Here is a 20,903-nt window from a genome sequence, read left to right as displayed (position 1 = left end):
GACACAGAAGAGAAGAGAGTTATTATAAACATCATTAATCACAAATGATGAGCCTGGAAAGAAGATTATGGGCAAAATTTGAAAAGATTACCGGTAAGATGCTTGGACTGACTATAGGAAAGACTTACATGTTTCATTAAAAACAAATACATAATTCAAGGGCAGTGTTTTTTGGCTATGATGTCATAAGCTACAAACAAGCCACAGATCTAGCTGCATATTGTTACTATGGGTAACTAATGTGATATGTGTTTGATTCAATTGAATATTCATTGTTGTTAATACTAATTACTTACTAGTATCTATTTCAACCCAATGTCTATACAATGGATTACAATCACTGGTGAATAGCAACCCATCATTTAAGACAGAAATAAAAGGAAAAATAAATCTTATCTTATTATTCATCTGTAATCTTTGTATTTCCTCCCACTAAATATCTTACGGTTGTTTTGTTGTCTTTTTATTTCTCTTATTCACTTAAACTAAGTGTTAATTGGCCTCTCTCTCTCTCTCTCTCTCTCTTACTATCTATCTTATAATGATTGTATATCGTTTGTTATTTCCGTGTAAGTTGAATGGTTTTGTTCATTGCGCTCAAACTATCTTAAATAAATTATATCATGGCGCCCTCTGTCGGTTACCTGTTGGAAAGCTGTACCCGGAAGTAGTAGCCAGGGGAAATGAATGGAAACACATGATCAAGATGAAACTAGCTCAGGCAAACAACATTTCCTGTTTTGGCCCCTAGCTTTCAAAACAAAATTAAAGTTGTTAAGATGTAAAGCTATGATAGTTTTAATAATTTGCATTACCAGGCCCACTTAATGAAGGTCATACAAACAATGGTGACAGAAAAAGTCACATCTCTAACTTAACTATAACTGTAATCTGATCTTTATTATTTAGTTTTTTTGGCATGTCATTTTTAAATGTATTTTAAAATGTAGATAATAAACAATATTAAAAATACTAACAAATATTTCACTCGACAAGATACACTAGAATAGTTTTCAGATATTTATAGAAATAAAGAAAAAAAGAAAAAGTTGATGTGTGTGAATATGTGTACATAGTTGGTGCATACATGTGTAATATTATTGTAACATAGACACTGTACTATATTTCCACATTGTATGTTATCGAGAAGTATTTTGACATTCAGTCTACTTTCTCAGACTACGTTTGTGGAGATGATGCTTTTATTCTGGCGGGTTTCCGCCGGAAGTCTCGGTGTTGTTCCTGCTGAGTGAAAACACGATATAGGCGCCTCGTGTTTCACAGGTTTGTCTGACTCCAGTTAGCAAGTGTATTATAACTCTTATACAATATGCATCTGCTGCTACAGTTCAACCGGGGGGTTCTCTCATAAACACGTAACACCACGTGGCAGCGACGTGAAAAAAAAAGCCGCTAGCTTACGTCAACGTTAGCTTGTTGTTGAGTCGTAACAACTTTTTAGCACCTTGAGGCTAACTTTAGCAGCTAGCTAAGTTAACAGGTAGCGTTGCTTCCCCATCAATAACGTTTATTATAATAGGTGTATTCACTATGTTTAATCAAACCGTATTCTATGCTAACATGTGACTTATAATAGTACACAATATATCTACGTTGCTCTCTTGCAAATGACTCATACCTGAGTGTGGCAAAAATATACAGTATTAACAGTTGGAATACCTCTCCCCCTCCAAGGGTTACATGCGAGCCTTTCAACTTGGCAGCAGCTGTGATACATATCCTCCAGTTATACCTCCGAGTCTGGTGAGGTGCAGCCCACAAATACAGCATGTCCTCCCAGGAAAATGGGGCTGCAGAGCCAGGCCCTGACACCTTGGGACCACCTACCTCTGCCTCCACTAAGGATGAGGCTATCACTGGCGACGTCTTCACTGTCACCATTGGAGCAACCGTACCGACAGGATTCGAGCTCACTGCTGCAGAAGAGGTCAAGGAGAAAATTGGGGTTGATGCACGAATCAGCAAAGATCGTGGCCGCATCTATTTTCCAATAACCACTGACAAGCTTTTCCAGGTAGGACACCTGAAATCCATGCATGCCTTTTTCTTCCAAGGTGTTTCTTACTGTCAAATTGCATTATAAGCATAGAAAACTTTGCTTCGTTGCTGTATATGTTGAGACACTGAGTAAAACTAAGAAAAACATGTCCAGAAAATCTCAGTCTAAAATGTATCGGTTTGTCTGTCTTTCTATCTTTTTTTTTAATCCATAGCTCCATCTTCTAAAATCTGTGGACAACCTGTTTGTTGTGGTTGAGGAGTATGATTATTACGAATTCAAAGAGTCAAAGGTAACTTACAAGCAGCATTATTTAGTTGTAGCTGATGTTTGTCGTCAGGGGTATTATAAACACTCTGTTTGTGCAGGAGGAGACATTGATGGAGATGATGCAGCTTGCCTCCGAACTCCCCTGGACTAAGGCCTTAGAGGTTTGGAAACTAAATCGCACCCTAAAAAAGAAGAAAGGCTACCGGAAAAGAGGAAAGAGCACCAAAGTAAAATCTAATAGTGAGGCCACGGATGCAACTGTGGCTGAAAGTGAGCAGCAAGAGCTACCGCAGGCGGCGTCTGCTGCTGAAAATGAGACAAAGGCAGAGAGCACGGCTGACGAAGAGACCAGCACACAGGACTCCGAAGAGGCCGAACCCGAGGCCAAAATCATCAAGTTTCGTGTGACGTGCAACAGGGCTGGTGATAAACACAGCTTTTCCTCCAATGAGGCAGCCAGAGACTTTGGTGGGGCTGTGCAAGAATTTTTCCAGTGGAAAGCAGACATGACGAAGTTTGACATAGAGGTAGGCATCCTTGTTCAGACTTGACTGACGCAATGTGAATGCCATCACACTGGCCAAGACAAACCCTGCCTGTCCAGATGGATGTGCAAGGCATGATCTAATGTTTAGTTTAAGGAGTAACAAAAGAAAAAATAACAACTCTGTTGAGTAAGATTTGCCGAGAAAGTGAGCTTTTCACAGTTGGGACATGATTGTGCATGCTGTGTCTTCACAGTGATAACAATTTGTGGATGCTTACATTTTGTAAAAAGGTATTTTGATTCATGGTAGCAGTTACCAGTTGTGAGTAACTTGACTACTAGAACGGCAGTTTGTTCACAGACTAAATTCAGTTTTAGTGCCTATTCTGGGTGGACTGATATATATAACTGCGTGTTTGAATAGATGTTGAAATAATTCATCAATTCTATATGTGTTTGCTTTGTGCATGCACGTGTGTTTACTAAAAAGATAAGAATATTAGGCTGCTAAGAAACACTTAATCTACATCCAAATAGTTGGTGATTTAATTTTTTGACGATTGTTTTAGCTCCATAGAATATATAAAAATGTATGCATGGTTACATTGATTGTTGCTTTCTAATCATGCCCTGTATGTTCCTGAACTGTAGGTGTTACTAAACATACACAATATAGAGGTGGTGATCGGCATTGCACTCACAGAAGAGAGTCTTCACCGGAGAAACATCAGTCACTTCGGGCCTACCACTCTGCGGTCTACCTTGTGTTACGGCATGCTCAGGTAATCCTACAAAACTGGTTACGCTCTGTTTTCAAATGTCCCAGGGAGTTAAGGATGTAGCTGAGCGAAATAATTTATAATGCCAAATTTATAATTGGCTGATGATTTTGTCGTTCTGTCATGAAGACACTCGTGATCACAGGTGCAATCACTTTGGACAGCTATCAAAGTTACAGAAGAAGGAGGAAGAGTTGGTGACAGAAATAGTCTTACCTCCAGTTACAGCAAATCTTATTGAGTTTGCCTCCTCACATTCACACAAAGCATACCTGCAAACTTGTCTACAGTTTCTGAGATTGGAGTGAGACACGGTGAAAAGCTGATGTTGTGATCTTCACAATAAAGCATCTTTCATGTGTCGAGTCTTGGCCAATCAGCGTTGAGATGTCTACAGCGGCTTCATTTCCCTCCCACCAGTTTTTTAATGGCAAGCTAGTCAGCTTGCTATCACGTTAGCTAACATTTTTGGGAGAGACAACAAGTGCAATTACTGACAGCGGCGAGTCCGTGGCAATCGTGTGACAGATGTCAGCCAGGTGCCAGGAGAGCAGCACCTCCCTGACTACTGGCCCCCTACTGGTGGCACCTGTCTGACTACTGGTGGCAATTATCTGACGAATCGGGGCACTTCTCTGACAGCTACTGGCACTGGCAGTTTGTGACACCTACCGACACCGAACTACATATAAGGAGAGGACAAGTGGAAATTTTATCCAATTAGTATTTTAATTAAAAAAAAAGTGGCCGAAATGAGTTTCCTCCATAGGGTGGCCGGGCTCCTGTTTATAGTCAAGCGTTTAAGATCTACGTGTAGAAAAAAGTGTATCCTCCAATTAATTAGAATCTATATAGTTATGCGGTTATAATCGCTGTCACACTCAAGAAAGGTGTGCATGTTCAGGTTTACCTGGTGGAAAAATTATTCCAGTGTTTATCTTGGACTAACAGTGGCGTCTCCTCAAAGTAAAGTGATATAACAGTATGACATATTATGGTCAAATAAAATAAAAGGGCTGTTACATTATACACATTATGGTATATAAGTGTAATATTATGAAGTGAGATGTAGTAGTAGCAAAAAAATATTCAGTATAGTACAGCAGTATTGCATATTGTAAGTATTAAGTCTACAAAAACACTATCTATATATCTATCGATCTATTTGTACAATTAGGTATTGACAAAAGAAGAAGAAAACAGCTCCTCCCTACTATGATCATAAAACTGATTTTAATAATCATAAAACTGTGTGGCTCCACCTACTTAGTTTGTCAGCTTCTCAACGAGTGACGTTCGCTTGCTGCTATTGAGTGGCGACTGAGTACTTGTGCAATGCAAAGTTGGCCAAATGACGTAGAGAATAAAAGGATCAATATATTTATACTGATACTATGACATGGAATATTTTCAAAAGATAGTTGACATGACTAAGTACTTGCAATGACTGAATACAGGCCGATCCAACACCATCATACCGGCCAAAAACAACTCTTTGGTGATAAAGGTTCTAAGTAGATGAGGGTGAATTAGAGAGAATCGTTGGCCCGAGATAAAAGAGAGGACAATTTATGTTTGTACAACAGAGGTAGTTAGCCCAGATACATGAGTCATTACTTTAATAGTCCATTTAGACACACGGAAGTGGTGTATTATCTGTTTAAAATGTATTATGCAAATTACTGCTGCTAGGTCATGCTACAGTTATAGTTTTTCCATAGGTTAATTCAGTATATGATCAGAAATAAATAATAACTGGTAATTAGACAGAAACTTTGTAAAATGAAAACACCTTCTGTGCACATTCCAGATGAGTACAATGAGAGCAAAGAAATACAAATCATAACAATGTAATGCAGTGCTACCAAAGAACTATACATATTTGATGAAATTCAAGCATTTTAACATTTGGTGTGTCTCGATTTAAATTGGTGTTAATAAAGTGATAAATGCATTGGATAGAAATAATGTTGTTTCTTAATTTGCAATAAAGGTCAGTGAAAACAAATCAAAACAGTCTTTAAATATTCTAGTGTTAAGACAACATGAGTGGGGAGTAGAAAAGTGTCATTTAAATCTGCAGGGGAAGTGCTCAAATGAATTTAATGAGTTAGAGCAGGAGGATATCAGTCAGAACCAGAAACATATTTTTGGCTTTCTGAGGAGAAGAACAGCAGATGCTATATATTGTATACATGTATAAAATGAGTCCATAAGATAATACAACCTATCATGTTTCGCTGGTGATAAACTGTATTCATAACCTATTGTCTCTTGACAGGCTTTGTAAACCTCAGACATCAGATATAATACTTGATCCAATGTGTGGGACTGGAGCTATACCATTAGAGGTGAGACATAACTGCTGTACCCGGAATACAATATTGCTTGAAAAAGTGCAAAAGAAAGTGTCATATGCCCAACACCTCACACTGAAAAACACTGCACTACTGATCTTCTGATGACCCACTTTAAATACATTTCATGAGTGAACTACAGACTGAAGACTTCAAGTGTCCTGATGAATAGACACTTTTTCTTGTGTTTTTTTTATTTAAAAAATGTGTGTTTTGCTTTTCTTCCCAGGGAGCCATTGAATTTAACAGTTCCTTCTACGTTGCTGGAGACAACAATGACATGGCAGTTAACCGCACAGTAAATAATATATGTCACTTCCAGAAACGGAGGGCAGACAAAGGCAGGTGAGAGGCTCAAAGCTGGACATCTCATGAGGTAGTTTTCATATACAATTGTGTGTAGTTGATTGTCATAATGATTTAAAATCCCTTGTATCTCATTTCAAACAGAGCATCTGGATTGCCCATTGACACAGTGCAGTGGGATCTTTGCAATTTACCCATGAGGACGGGCTCTGTCGACATTGTCATCACTGACATGCCCTTTGGGAAGAGGTACCATAATCACAGTGGTGTTCATACAGTACATGGCTGCTTAAATAGTACGTGGAAATTATGCTGAATAACTCAGTGTTTTGAATACTAGGTCTAAGCTGACTAACATAACCACGGTGCTTTAGATGGTTGAACATTTTATTTTGAAACAGAAAATACATAACAATGGTTTTATCTTTCAGCCCAACTATGAGTTAAAATATCTCTGTTTTCCTAAAGAATCGGCTCAAGGAAGAATAACTGGGACCTGTACCCGTCCTGCCTGAGGGAAATGGCCCGTGTGTGCACACCAGGAACAGGGAAGGCTGCCTTGTTGACACAGGACAAGAAGTGCTTTACCAAGGTAACCGTATACTTGTGCAGATGACACGGTTTCCAGTTAAGACATTTCTGAAAATGTTCCAAGCAAATAAGATTCCATGGCATGAAAAATGTCAAGTCAATCACAGTGCAACAAGTCCTCTCCTGCCAACAACTTCCTGATAATCGTTACAGCCGTTGATCGCTTAATCTAAATGCTAACACCGGTGCACACTTGTTCCCAGCCTGTGCATACAGCAAACTACCGTATACAAATACAACAACTGCTTTTCCCGGTAGCCTTGTTATTCATAAAGCAGCACCAATAAACAAATAGCAGAATAATAACAACAATAAGTCCTTAAACCTTGGACCACACAGAAATGTGACAGTGAGTGCATCAACCTAAACTAAGGCAACATACAAACATGATTGCTCCTTCGGAGTCGGCAAACATGCACCCGGTTTAAAATCTTTCACAATTTGTTCTAATTTACACTGGGGTGACTAGTAGATGGCCCTGCTCAGCAGTACAGTACATTGCGCCCTCTGAAGCTCCGCCATTTATGTTTATTAGACATGTGTTCCATATACAGTAAGACAATACACAATTTAAATACTATGTTCCACCCAAAACAATTTAATTTTTATCTCCACCCTTGTATTATCAATAGTTCTGCTTTCTCCACACCTCAGTGAGCTTGAGATGGAGGTGTGTCAAGATTACAACCAAATAGTACACTGTGTTTACAAGTATAAAACCTGTTGCTATGAAAGTCATTCTAAAAATAATTAATTTCAGCAAAGTTGCTTCTTCTTTTTTTGAAGTTCCTAGTCAGTAGTGGACATCTCCTTTTTATTTGTTTTATTTTTTTTTATTTGAAAAGGACCATCTACAGTTCAAACATAAATGTCAACATTTGATGCACTGTACCAGAGTATAGCTTTAGCTAATTAGCATCTGTTGTCCCTTAACAGGTCAAAACAAACATAACACAATAGCAAACAGTACAGGATAAAAGACACAATACAACATAATATGTGGTGAGAAGAACACACAAGACACACAATACAAAGCTACAGAGCAGCACAATAAAAGTAAGTTTTATTATGTGTGTGACCAAATTATTGTGTAATGTTTCATCATCTAGTAGCCACGATGTGCCAACTTAGGGAGTGAAAAGATGTTCCGCTCTTAGCAAGAATAACGCGTCAACGTCACAGTGACGTAAAACAAGCAACAACCTTTTGTGGTTATTGTTACCTGCAGTTAAACTTAAAGTAACATGGTTTTCAGTTGTGAAGTGGAAAGGGCCAGTGTTGGTTTTATTTTCTTATACCACAATCCATCAGTGGAGCATTTGTAAATGCCAGTGTTTTTTGATTTTTTTTTTATGTTTATGCAGTTCCCCATTAAGTTTAAACATCCTAATGTGGTCCTCTACTTAAAAGCTCATGTGCAGAATCAATGTACCTTCTCTAAATAATCCCCCCACAGTTTGAGTGATGTAGGTATAACTCCGCTAAGTCTCTGAGTCATGGAATAAGACTTTAACCAGCTGTATTTGTCTCAAGAGCTCTTGTTTTACACAAAACAAATGTGTCATTTGTCAGTTTGTCCTCATGAGATTCATGTCGTCTCCAGGCTATGTCCAGGATGGGAGGACTGTGGAAGAGGCTGCACACTGTTTGGGTCAATGTCGGGGGTTTACATGCTGGCGTCTACCTCCTCAAGCGGACCGAGGGCGTGTTTGGCCAAACTCCGGAGGATGTCCATGAATCAAGAGGGACGGCTAATGCTCAGGGGGATGAGAAGGACGCCAAGGAGCTCCCTTAATTCACATCCTGCGTTTAAGTTCTGAGTTTATATTGGAGGCTGCGTAGGATCAACATTATTTATATTCTCTTCAATAATTGACTTTTTTTTTAAATTCTTTCAGGTTCTCTGGTTAAGCATGCCAAGCAGTTTTTGTGAATCATTTTTTTGCATTTCTCATTTTGGGATCCTGTGATAAATGGCTAACTGGAAAAAGAAAATATATTTTCATGTTCAGCAGCAGTTTAGTAGTTCTCTCTCTGTTTGCCTGAGGCGGTTAATTTGTCATATCGCTTTTCAGAAACCTGCTGAAAATTGAGTCCTCAGACGTGATGCAGCCACTTTACAAGAACTGCACATTGCCATATTGTTCTGATTTAATAAAAGATTAAAAATAAATGTGAGTTGATGTAAATATTCATCACATCGTACAAGTTGTCTGACGGTCATACAACAAAGAAGGTACAGCAAGGGGTTTCATTATTATCGTTAATTTACTTATTAGTATGATTATTATCATTATGGGTTATTACTATTATATTATATTTGACCTGCTGGAGAAGACAGTAGGTGAAAGCCTCACAATGAGACACAGCACACCTCTAATCCATGTTGTCTTCATGCTTCCATATTGGACGTGCTGACCTGAATACACAGCAGGAAGATAATATGATAAGTCATTATGGAAGTGGAGTATTTGTGAGTGACACTTGGTGTGCGTGAAAAATTCCATGCAAGAGTATTACCTACTTCCTTTAACCTTTCAATAAACTATTGCCTAACCCGACAACTATTGCCAAGGGGAAGAATATAGTACGATTCTAAGCAGTTCTTATTACCAATAAAAAAAGAAACTGGTATGAAATTATTAAACAAGACCATAGAAGGTTCTGCTATGTGAATTGTATGTATTTGATTCAGGTCTTAATAGTAATAAACTTTAGCATGGGGAGAATAATGCTATGTTTTAAACTAATACAGTGTAAATAGGATTCATATTATTGATAGTTTGATCTGGAAACTAAAAGGATAAAGCTAATAGTGATATTTTTTAGGTCACCATCTATATACTTGCACAGGAACAAATGCCCTACGTGTAGCCGAGCAGCTCGTGAAACGTGCGTAAGAGGAATTTAATTATTATTTAATTTTCTTGTGTCAATCGCAGTCAACCGGCATGATGTCAGCGAGTACGCCCACACCCCGCAGAGGTGCTAGAGACGAGCAGTGTGCAGGTGTCATGACCGAGGAGACAGAAACACTGACGTAGAAGTGAGCTCATAAAAAGCCATGTGAGAGCTGAAGGGACTTCATTGACTGCGCAGCGAGGAACGTAAACACACGAGATGATCTGGACCCTTTTTCTGCTTGGGCAAGCTGTCCTGCTTTACTTTATTCTCACACATAGATCGAGGTGAGCTACTGTTTGATTCACATTGTGTTGCCTTGTGTACGTGTTGTAAATATTGTCATATTTGCCACAGCAAGGGACACATGCTTAAATACTCCGTTTGACATTGAATCAGTTGGGCTCTTGTAAATTATGTTCTTGTAATAACTGTGCAGTCTCGCTAATATCGTTGTGATTATTTATTGTAAAACGTGTATTTTCTTGTGAAGCTTTACTGTTTTTTGTTTTCCTTTTAGGCAATTGCAAATCAGATTTTTTTTTAACTAGTTATTGTTGAGTTGACCTTTACCTATACCCATAATCTCGTGATAAAACACACAGCCTGCACTATGTTTTATTAAAGGACAATGCCTGTGTCCAATGAGATTGAATCACTGTGTTGTTTATTGTCCAGGACTGTTAGTTGGGTCCCCATCTTTAAAACTGCAACAAAAAGAGAAGCAACTACTAGTAGTAGTAGCAACTACTTGAAAATGTACGATCAGTTTAACTTTTTATTTTTTATTCATTTTATTGTTCTTCTTAGATCCAAGAGTGATCCTCCTTTAGATAAAGGAGTCATCCCATGGTTAGGCCATGCACTTGAGTTTGGAAAAGATGCTTTCAAGTTCTTAAACCGAATGAAGCTGAAACACGGGGACATTTTCACAGTGAGTAGAAGAAAAAACGTAAAGATTATGCAGTCATTGGTCTCACCTGTAGATACTTAAATGTTAATTTTGCATCAGTACTTTTGAGGACTTCATATTCATGCTAAAGTTCAGCTTCAAAGTCTTTAAATTGCTCAGAATGTTTTTTAAATGACAATTCCCTGACTATTGCCACTGAAGAAGATAATGTGATAGATAGATCAGCTACTAAATGGACTTTGAGGTCAGAGTGTTTTGTCAACCGCTGTTTCCAAAGTCAATTTTCATTTTATGAGTAGGATTTTCTGATGATATATTATTTGCATTATTATTATCTAATGCTTTGTAGTCAGTTTTAGAGGAGAAAAGTGAAGTCGTGAAGTTGTAGTGAATTAGAAGAATCACACTTTTCTTCTTATTTATTAATCTAATCTGGAAGAGTGTAAACTCAATATATTAACAATATATATTACTGTAGAATACTTATTACATCATGTTACCGATACAATAACACAATGCACAATACAATAAGATTAAGAAAAACAAATCTGATATAGGATTGACTTATCCTGAAATCAAATGCAAAGTTTGATATTTCAAATTATTTTCCAAGAAATGTGATCCTGTCATGTATTCATTATTATTTTTTTTATAATATTGCATTTCAATAGATATCAAATAAACTTGGATGAATATGGTTTGCTTATAAACTGCCAACATAGTTAAGATATAAGAGACATAACATTAATTAAAACAAAGTAGTGTGGTATAAGATAGTACAACTGTGTTAACTGCATTTTCTAAAACAGTTAAGCACTCAGAAATGCTTGCAAAAAGAGTTATAGCTGTTTATGTATATTATACTCATTTCTCACTTTGGCACCGCTGTACAGGTGCGTGTTGCTGGACGTTATGTGACGGTGCTGCTGGATCCGCACTCGTACGACACAATCATCAATGACTCCGACTCCCTGGACTTTACTCGCTATGCACAGGTGCTCATGGAGAGGATCTTCAACCTGCAGCTCCCATGTCACCAGCAGGCTAAAGCCAAAGCAATAATGAAGAAGTATGCCCTCATTAGTTTATACTCCAAACTGAAAGCTTGTAGTGTATATTTTCAATTTCATTTCATATTAATGTAGAAGTGAAAATTGTTTGTGGAGCTCCTCCCACTCGATTCTCGTAAATAGTATGGCTGGGGATATTTCTTTCCTATTTTGGGAAATCTATTTTTAGGGCTTCTTTTGCTATTCTGACAGCTGTTCTAATGAAATACTGGCATACTTCAAAGAAAGCACCTGAATTCTAACGTTTTGTGTCCGCAGGCACTTCCTGGGAGTGAATTTTGTTGCCCTGAACAGCACCATGAGCAGACACCTGCAGGCCTCGCTGAAAGCTGAAATGCCTCAGAACCAGAAAGACTGGAAAAAGGAGGGACTGTTCAACTTTTCTTACAGCTTACTCTTCAAGTAAGAGTGCCATCCCCCCCACAACCACACACACGCACACTCTGAACTATGTTAAAAGAAGTATTCATGTCAAAAGCTTTCAGCTAAACAGTTTACACACCAGTCAGTCCTCTGTTTGTGTTTGTAAACACAGCAAGACAAATGTCGGCTGACTCTTTCACACAAATGATAAAGGTCACCTTTCCGGTAAAAAATGTTTTCCAGCAGATGTTCGTCAGAAAGTAGCTGTCTTTCATGAGATTAAGTTTTACTAGCAAACAAAGGAGAGAGTAGATATCTGGAATGTGAAACAGTACATGGGGTAATGTTTCCTGTGACATGGTGACAACCACCGTAAGGAGATGCTGCACCTTGTGTGGGCCAGTGGAAAAATACCAGTTGAAAGGGGATCGCTTGTGTACTTTCAGATGGGAAAAATTGTGTGGGTTGGTTATCTTTCCATCAGGGTAAAACAAATCTCCTTCCTCTGCAGGGCGGGGTACCTGACGCTGTTTGGAGGAGAACAAAACAACAACAGCACAGACCCCTCGAGTGTCTACGAAGAGTACAAGAAGTTTGATGCTCTCCTCACCAAAATGGCGAGGGGCACGCTAAAGCCAGGTATTGACGCTGAAAGTAGCTCTCACAATGAAATGATTCAACACTTCATGTGCACACTGATATTCTTCATGAGCTAATCAGACGTTACAGTCATCTGAAAGCACGGTGACGAAATGAATGACAAACATATCTGTCTGTGCTTGCTGCACACCAGGCGTAGATTTAGATCATCAGCATTACGAGTGAGGAGAAGGCGTACCAACGTGCTTTTACATCATCAATGGATGTTCCCATAGATTTGTTTTGCAGTTGCCCTGGCGAGTTTAATTTACTCACCTGCTTACGTCTAGGAGCCTTTTCTTTTTAACTTTCTTTCATGACTCATAATTCATTATCGAAGTCCTATAATTAGCTCACTGCACATTCAGTGTCTCCTTCAGGCCTCATCTTTCTTTGTGTGCTATATCATTGTTTAGAATTGTAGTCGGACAATTACAATATTATGCACGCCTCCTTAAGTCCTTCTTGTCCTTCCTGAAATAATGTTCCTCTCAAACCTATTATGTACAATGATATCTGTCTATGTATCTGGGCTTAGGTTCACATTCCGTTCAACGGGTTCTGTGTTGCCTGTGACTCACTCGATCACTCACCTTGTGACGTTTGTCTGCGTGACAGAGGAGAAGAGGAAAGCCCAGAGTGTTCGGCAGAGGCTGTGGGAGCTTCTGGGTCCGGCGGGTCGGACTGAGGACTCGGGCTCGAGTCCCTGGCTTCACGACTACAGGCGACTCCTGCGGGAGGAGGGGGCCAATGAGGAGACGCAGAAGAAAGCAGTGCTGATGCAACTTTGGGCCACGCAGGTGAGTGAGACGTCAGAGGAAGCATGCTGTGTGTGCTAAGCAAGAACTTCAGTTGACCTCTATAGATTAGGAAAGTTGTCTGCTTGGATGAACTTTATGCCACTGCAGCTCTGTGCTGTCCCTACTGTCGTGAAGTCGATTTACTCAAGTAGCACAGTTTGAGGTACTTCACATGACTATTTAAATTTTCGATTACTTTTCTGAGGTAAAATATTGTACTTTTTATTTCACTACTTTAACATGAAAGCTGCAGTTCCTAGGTACTTTGCAGATGGAGATTTTAACTAAAACAAAATTACTTATAAAATACAAAAACATTGTTAAAGAATGTGTGTTGTTGGAGGAGCTCAGCCAGAGAGAGCAAAGCAAGTGCATGCTGCAGCGTGTTAATACATTACATCAAATCATTTTAAAGCACTGATAAAAAAGCACCAGTAACGCCAGGGCTAATTGATACTACAATCTTTAATTATTTAGCCCCGGGGCTCATTTGATACTGTGTTGCAGAACGCTACCTTCAGATAACATAAAATGCAAAGGCTTGCGCTGGAGCAAGTGTTTTGTTTGTGTCTGTTCGGCTCCCTACAAAGATATAAATGGCTTTTTCTAAGCTAAGGAAAACATACAGATTCTTAGTTTTGGGTGATTATTCACTGATTAAAACATAGTTATGAATATTATATTCAATATATGCCCATAAACACCCCTATATGTTACACATTGTTCCTTTAAGTAAAGAGTCTTCCACCACTGTGCAGTACTTTTACTTAGCACACGAGTGTGCTGTTCACTTCTGCTCTCACCGCAGTTGTTCTGTCTTTGATTGAAATTGTGATGGAGTATAATGTGTCTCGACTACTTTTTAATAGTGATGGACTTCAAGAGGCTGAATCTTGTCATGACTATTTCTTGCGTCAAAAAAAGAGAAATGGCAACTTCTCTCCACTCTCACTACAGTCCACAGAGTTCATAGTGTTTCTCCTGAAATGGATTTGAGCTGCTCTTGACTTCTTACGCACACAGTCCTGCCTTCAGCCTGCTGGAGGGTTTATTGCATCAAAAGAATTAATCAGATGTTTACTTCAACATTTGACTTACGCTGCAGGCTGCTTACTCATCCTTTTTTTTGCTCTTGTCATCGCGGTTTATTTCCATTTGATTACGAATTTTGAGTCATAACTTTTCGTCACTGTTTGTTTATATTTCCCTAAAACTTAAGTGGGAGCTTTTAACATGTATTTTCATGGCATGCATATGATTTATTGGACAGGTTTTGCAGCAATGACTAACATTATTGTAATCACAGTCACTTTTAGTATTATTAAGTTTAAACAGTGAAATATTTAGAATCTCTACCACACTCAGGTCTGTGATACATTTGCAAAAGTTTAGATAATGTATTGTTCTTGTGAAGCATATTATCAGCAGTGCTTATGTATTTTAATGTAAGCGATAATTACACTTTGTGGTGCATTTGCAGTGACTTAAGAGGCAGATCCGATTCACTGTGTTAAATTTCCACAGTGTACACACTATTTAATGTGTCTACTCCTGGCAAACAGCGCCTCAGTTGGCTGTAAAACTAAATAGTTTCAAAGCTTGTCTTTCCTTTGGACGCAGCCGGATGGCAGAGGACCTCAGGTTTCCAATGGCTTTCCTTATTAAGTAAACCATTACTGCGTGAGACTATCCAGAGCATGGCTCCTCTCATCCCAGACACATAAAAGGAAGCTGTTGTTTTTTCTTTTCATCTTGCCAGCGCTTAAGATTCATTAGAGCTTTTTATTTTATTTAAGTAAACTTGTATTGAAATTGGTATTTTGTTGCAACTCTAACAAGAGATATATGTGAGTACTATGGCTGCCTTCTGATGCTCTTATTTGCTATTAACAAATAACCACCTGGGCCGTCACTATGCAACGCCAGAGTGAGAGAGGCAACCGTATCATTGTCTTCATGAGAGTCTCTGTCTGTTTTCAGGGCAATGTTGGTCCTGCTGCATTTTGGCTCTTGGGCTACTTATTGACCAATCCTGAAGCTCTGGCAGCGGTGAAAAGGGAGTTCAGCGGGATCTCAATGATGGAAACCTCATCCCTGAACAGGCCTATGGACACACCTGTGTTTGGTGAGGGCTTGATCCCAGCTTGTGTAAAAAAGAGAAACATGTATTGGTGGTACTGTAGGTTGCTCTTATTGTCAGTGAGATGATGTGGAAACTAAAGTCTAGATTCACTTTTCAAGAAATCTTGAATAATACACATTATGTACATATATAATGCAAAACAGTATAGAAATATTGCAAATGAGGACAAAAGATGCTGCTCTTTTGCTGTTAATAACAACATGTATTTATGCCCCTCCCCAGATAGCGTCTTGGAAGAGACACTTAGACTCACTGCTGCCCCGTTCATTACCAGAGAGGTGGTGCAGGAAAAGACCCTTCACATGGCTGATGGCCACGAGTACCTGCTACGGAAAGGAGACAGAGTGTGTTTGTTCCCCTTCAACAGCCCTCAAATGGACCCTGAGATTCACCATGAGCCACAGGTTGGTTGTCCTGTTTTGTTAAAATAAAGAACTCCCACTGCTGCCAGCAGGAGTATAGTAGTAATTGTCTTTGGGACTTGTTGGAGGCAGACTTAAATGTAATTAGCGTAGTTGTTTGTGTCAGGGGCAATTGACGCCTCCACAAAGCTGACCCTGTGTTACCCAGTGAGAGGTCAAACCCAGTGGGCCATTGAGGGATTAGCTGAGCACAGGAAGAGAAACACAGCTAATAGGCGTGGGAAGGACTTTGCAGGCTGCATTAAGAAATTCTTGTCCACCAGAACTTAGACAAACAAACAGACATTAGACTGATTAAGCTAACTTTCATAAATAAATATGTATTTTCTAATTGCTTGCATCCCTAAATGTGTTTCCTTTCCAGAAATACAAGTACGATCGGTTCCTGAATCAAGATGGATCAGTGAAGAGAGATTTTTACAAAGGAGGGAGGCGGCTGAAATATTACACCATGCCGTGGGGCGCAGGGACCAATGGCTGTGTGGGAAAGCAGTTTGCCATCCACACAATCAGACAGTGAGTGTCCTAGAATGAGTGCATCATTACACTTTACAATCAGCTAAGGCCTCAAAATGTTCGACACTGGAGGAGTTGCATTTTTCTAATCTTATGTTTTATTTGTGTTTATTCTTCAGGTTTGTTTACATGGTGTTGAGTAACTATGATTTGGAGCTGTGTGACCCAAATGCTCAGATGCCGGCGGTAAACACCAGTCGATATGGATTTGGGATGCTACAACCGGACGGGGACTTATTTGTCCGATATAAACCTAGCAATACAAACTAGGTGTGTAAAAACAAGTAAATACAGATGCCAGTTATGCACGTTTCAACACATGCCCTTTGTTTATAGTGTTAATATGCCTTTTGTACTTTTGTAATCTTTATTTATATTATAGTATATAATTATTTTGTTATTTATCAATAAATGTAATGAATACAATATTGTGTTGTCAAATTTTTTGTCAAATTCATTTCTTTGGTTAATCCATACAGTCATATAAACGTGTGTGCTGCACCCCACATTATTATTTTGTGAGTCAAACCAATAATAAGAAAATTGTCTTCACAATGTGGCCGTCTTAGGAGCTGTAAGAGGTCAGCTTTGGAGGAGGGTTTTGTATATTAAATACAGAGCATGAGCGTAATTAGGGGACTGCCTGTACTGTAAACAGAGCCGCCCACACATATGTCACCCTGACACATGCCTGCTGTTTGCACAGTGATGCTGAGTGGAAAGTTTAGATTTATATGTTGTTTGGAAATCAACTGATCACTTACTAGAAGAAGTTACTACATTGGACCACAAACTGTGGAGGAACAACAAAGAATATGTTCTTATTTCTACTCATATTTTAGTTACATTATGTTTAAGAATGAAAAGCATGTAAAAAGTTGGGGCACACTCATGGACAGCCCCATTAAATGTAGCTACAGTTTAATTGTTTTGAGCCCTTTTGTGTGATTAATGATTAAGTTTCCCACTGAGCCTGACTGTGTGCCAGTTGGGTTGTCTGTGCTAAGAATGATCGTAAAATTGCACAGACTTATATCAGATATTATATTCCTTATCACTTTAGTAAGCATTTACAGGCTACCACCCAGGGAAGAATAAGATCACTATGATATTCATAGGAGGCATCATAGAGATATATGGTATGTTTAGTGGCCTTACTTGGGTGTTTGTATACTTTTGACTACCGTAGTACTGCATGTGGTACTCTTTTATTGGCTACTCTTCTTTGTACTACTTTATTACTACACTTGCCCAGTGACTAGGGAAAATAACAATGTTGCCTTGTTTTTATAAAGGGTCATGTTTCTTGTTCATTGTCCCTGTGAAAAAAAGAAAAACACAACTGATATGTTATATAAATCATATTATAATGTTAAATAATATATATTTAAAATGTCTACAATCATTTGCATAGGATTACAGTTCTGCAGAAATCGTTCTAGATGTATATTACCTTCTTTAAATTATTTTTGAAAAGGTGCTGGCCCATAACACGGCTCCACAAAGCAGAAACACCACGTAGATGCACTGAGCTGTGCCCCACTGGCTCTCTGAGGGTTAAACTCACACAGGCTGCAGCCGCTGGAGGAGCGTGAGTGAAATCAGCCCCCTGCAGGATCCCGTTCGCAGTCACAGGCGCCGGCCAGCACTTACTCACACTGAGCAGGTAGAGGAGCGGTACCGAGAGTATTCCCGGATACTCTCAATAGTTTACTTGTTGAATCGCCCAAAGAAGGCTGGTCAGGGCGGACTGGACACGGGTATACACAGTTATGTTTTCCAACATGTCGCCACGTAGCTCATGATGCCTCCACCAGCTCCCAGCTGAGCACCGGACACCTGCACGGACATCGCAAGTTTTTACGCGTTTACACTTCATATGCTGCTGATGTCCTTCCATGAGATGATCGGAATGAACGGGAGACACGTATGTATAATTATGTATTAATTGTGTTCATCTCGGATTTTATTTGTATAGGCTATAGCCCACTTAGTTTCACTTTGATAGTGTATGTCCTGGCTCAGCGTTGCTGACCACCAATATCTACTTTGACTTTTAGCTCATAAGGAATATTCATATATTTCCCGAAAATGCCGTTGTTTTGCATGACTCAGATACGCGCCAATTAATGTAGTTATTATGGCATTTTTGCTTAGCTAACTTTTAGAACTGATTTCATTGTTTGTTAATTGAAACTAGACTACAGACCGGTCTGATCTAATGTGTGATGGGCTGTAAATCAAAGTTTATAATCGGTGTTAGTATCAGTCTATCTTAATATGGAAAATAGTAATAATAACAATATATTTACATGAGTAGTTCTCGACGCTGCCTTTGAATCGAGATTGATCCCTGTCCCATTCCGAGCTGAGACGTTTCAGCACCACAGTACGCGGACAGCGACAGACAGCAGTCTGCAGAGTGACAGACAGGCGTTTCAGCACCGGACAGCGCTCACAAGTGAAGTCCAGTTTATCATTGGGCTGGCTCTCCACCCCCGCACCGCCACCCTTGTCAGCAAGAAAAGCGGCTGTGCCTTTCAAAGCTGATTAAAATATTTATGTGGTTCTCTGATGAGTGGATAAACCACCTGACATTGCTACTGTAGTACACCGGCACTGGCTGTTCAACAGTGTTTTAAATAATGTATTTTTTTTAATTTAATTGCAGCCACAAAAAGAAACGAGGGGGGACCCTGATGCGGTCATCTACCGGACCATGTCTTCATAATCTGCCGAATTGTATCTTCTAGTCTTTTCAAGTGACCGAGTTACTTGACCGAAGATGATCAAAACGGAGTCTCTGTTGGCCACCTCGCTGCCACCGGATACCATTGACATCATCCGCAGCAAGACCCACGCCTTTCGAGTGAGACTCAACGTCGGGGGCCTTCTCCACGAAGTCCTGTGGAGGACGCTGGACAGACTGCCCCGCACAAGACTGGGCAAACTGAGGGACTGCAACACCCACGACTCTATCATGGAGATATGCGATGACTACAGCTTGGATGACAGCGAGTACTTTTTTGACAGACACCCCGGAGCTTTCACCTCCATTCTGAACTTCTATCGCACCGGGAAGTTGCACATGATGGAGGAAATGTGCGCCCTCTCGTTCAGTCAAGAGCTGGACTTCTGGGGCATCGACGAGATATACCTGGAGTCCTGCTGCCAGGCCAGGTACCACCAGAAAAAGGAGCAAATGAATGAGGAGCTCAAGAGAGAGGCCGAGAATATGTGCGAGGGGGTCGGAGAGGAGTTTACAACCACATGTTGTTCCGAGAAGAGGAAGAAGCTCTGGGACCTCTTGGAGAAACCAAGCTCATCATTTGCTGCTAAGGTAATGTCGTACACGGCCACCATGAGAGAGGATTGCATTGATATACAACCAACAGATCTATATTTCTTAATTTTATTATACATATATCCTTCAAGAAGTGGAGGGAAGGCTGCTGAGTAGTTTGGTCCTTCAGAAAATGGTTTAATTTCTCCTGACTGAAAAAATCCTGACTGAAAGTCCCAGAATAAACTATTATTATGTCGAAAGTCACGCAACTAATTTAGCGAGGAAGGGAAGGTTAGAGATTGGTCTGTATTTAGCCAAAACTAGTAGGCTTCTTAAGAAGAAGTTTAATTGCAGCTACTTTGAAAGACTGTGGCACATGACCTGCTAGTAAAGACACATTAATAATATCTAGTAGAGAGGCGCTAATTAAAGGTAAAACCTATCTAAGCAGCCTTGTCGAGATGGAGTCTACGAGACAGGTAGAAGGTTTAGAAGTAGAAATTGTTGAAGTCAATTGGTCAAGTTCGATGGGTGAAAAGCCATCTAAATATATATATATGTATATATATATATATATATATATATATATATATATATATATATATATATATATATATATATATATATATATATACATATATATATATTTAGATGATACATATATATATCAGGGTTTACAGCTGTTTCTGAGATTACTCTGTTTGATGATTGATCGGTACTGGTAGGGCAGGATATTATTAATCTTGTCTCTAATAGCCAGAATCGTATTATTGAAGAAGTTCATGAAGTCATTACTACTGAGGTCTATAGGAATACAGCTCTGACCTTGGATTGCTGAAGCTTTGAATGTTTCTTAATTCATAAATATGCAATCACATTGCTTCAGGACATGCTACATGTATGGCATCCAGGATCCCTCGGTTCTCTCATTGACCAAAGCATCTTCAAACACCAGGTCCTTTGGTATTAGTGCTCCGTGTCCCATAAAAATGATGTCCTCATACAACAAAACTGCATTGTGCATTACATTTGAGGGAATG

The 20,903-nt window shown here is 39.3% G+C and overlaps 3 protein-coding genes across 3 annotated transcripts in view; all 3 read left to right on the top strand.

The window, feature by feature from the left end:
• Positions 1-1,251: 1,251 nt before the first annotated feature.
• thumpd3 (THUMP domain containing 3) lies at positions 1,252-8,951 on the top strand. The gene is made up of 10 exons (XM_079217749.1): positions 1,252-1,284; positions 1,696-2,035; positions 2,235-2,312; positions 2,389-2,817; positions 3,429-3,559; positions 5,838-5,907; positions 6,143-6,258; positions 6,364-6,468; positions 6,688-6,811; positions 8,414-8,951. The coding sequence occupies exons 2-10, from the start codon at positions 1,790-1,792 to the stop codon at positions 8,603-8,605; spliced, it is 1,491 nt and encodes a 496-aa protein (XP_079073875.1). The 5' UTR covers positions 1,252-1,284; positions 1,696-1,789; the 3' UTR covers positions 8,606-8,951.
• A 979-nt stretch (positions 8,952-9,930) lies between these two features.
• LOC306737233 (prostacyclin synthase-like) lies at positions 9,931-16,919 on the top strand (the record flags this gene model as incomplete). The annotated part of the gene is made up of 10 exons (XM_079218947.1): positions 9,931-9,998; positions 10,522-10,645; positions 11,518-11,693; positions 11,953-12,096; positions 12,569-12,696; positions 13,315-13,496; positions 15,477-15,621; positions 15,862-16,043; positions 16,426-16,577; positions 16,697-16,919. 10 exons carry the CDS (start codon positions 9,931-9,933, stop codon positions 16,845-16,847), a joined length of 1,452 nt encoding a protein of 483 aa, XP_079075073.1. The 3' UTR covers positions 16,848-16,919.
• A 2,443-nt stretch (positions 16,920-19,362) lies between these two features.
• LOC306736457 (potassium voltage-gated channel subfamily B member 1-like) overlaps positions 19,363-20,903 on the top strand; it is a gene marked incomplete at both ends in the record, with an annotated part of 32,404 nt that continues 30,863 nt past the window's right edge. Inside the window, one exon of the mRNA XM_079218098.1 lies at positions 19,363-19,917. Within this exon, the coding sequence (XP_079074224.1) occupies positions 19,363-19,917 (555 nt within the window). The remainder of the gene's footprint in view (positions 19,918-20,903) is intronic.

Source organism: Taurulus bubalis (genome assembly GCF_910589615.1).
Source record: "Taurulus bubalis genome assembly, chromosome: 5".
NCBI classification, from domain to species: domain Eukaryota; kingdom Metazoa; phylum Chordata; class Actinopteri; order Perciformes; family Cottidae; genus Taurulus; species Taurulus bubalis.
Note: the sequence above shows the minus strand (reverse complement) of the source record. Positions and strands in the feature narration are given on the sequence as shown.

Coding starts and splice junctions, on each gene's coding strand:
- thumpd3 (XM_079217749.1), top strand. CDS start 1,790: ATGTCCTCCCAGGAAAATGGGGCTGCAGAGCCAGGCCCTGACACCTTG. Junction 2,313..2,388: donor ACGAATTCAAAGAGTCAAAG/GTAACTTACAAG, acceptor CTGTTTGTGCAG/GAGGAGACATTGATGGAGAT. Junction 3,560..5,837: donor TTGTGTTACGGCATGCTCAG/GTAATCCTACAA, acceptor GTCTCTTGACAG/GCTTTGTAAACCTCAGACAT.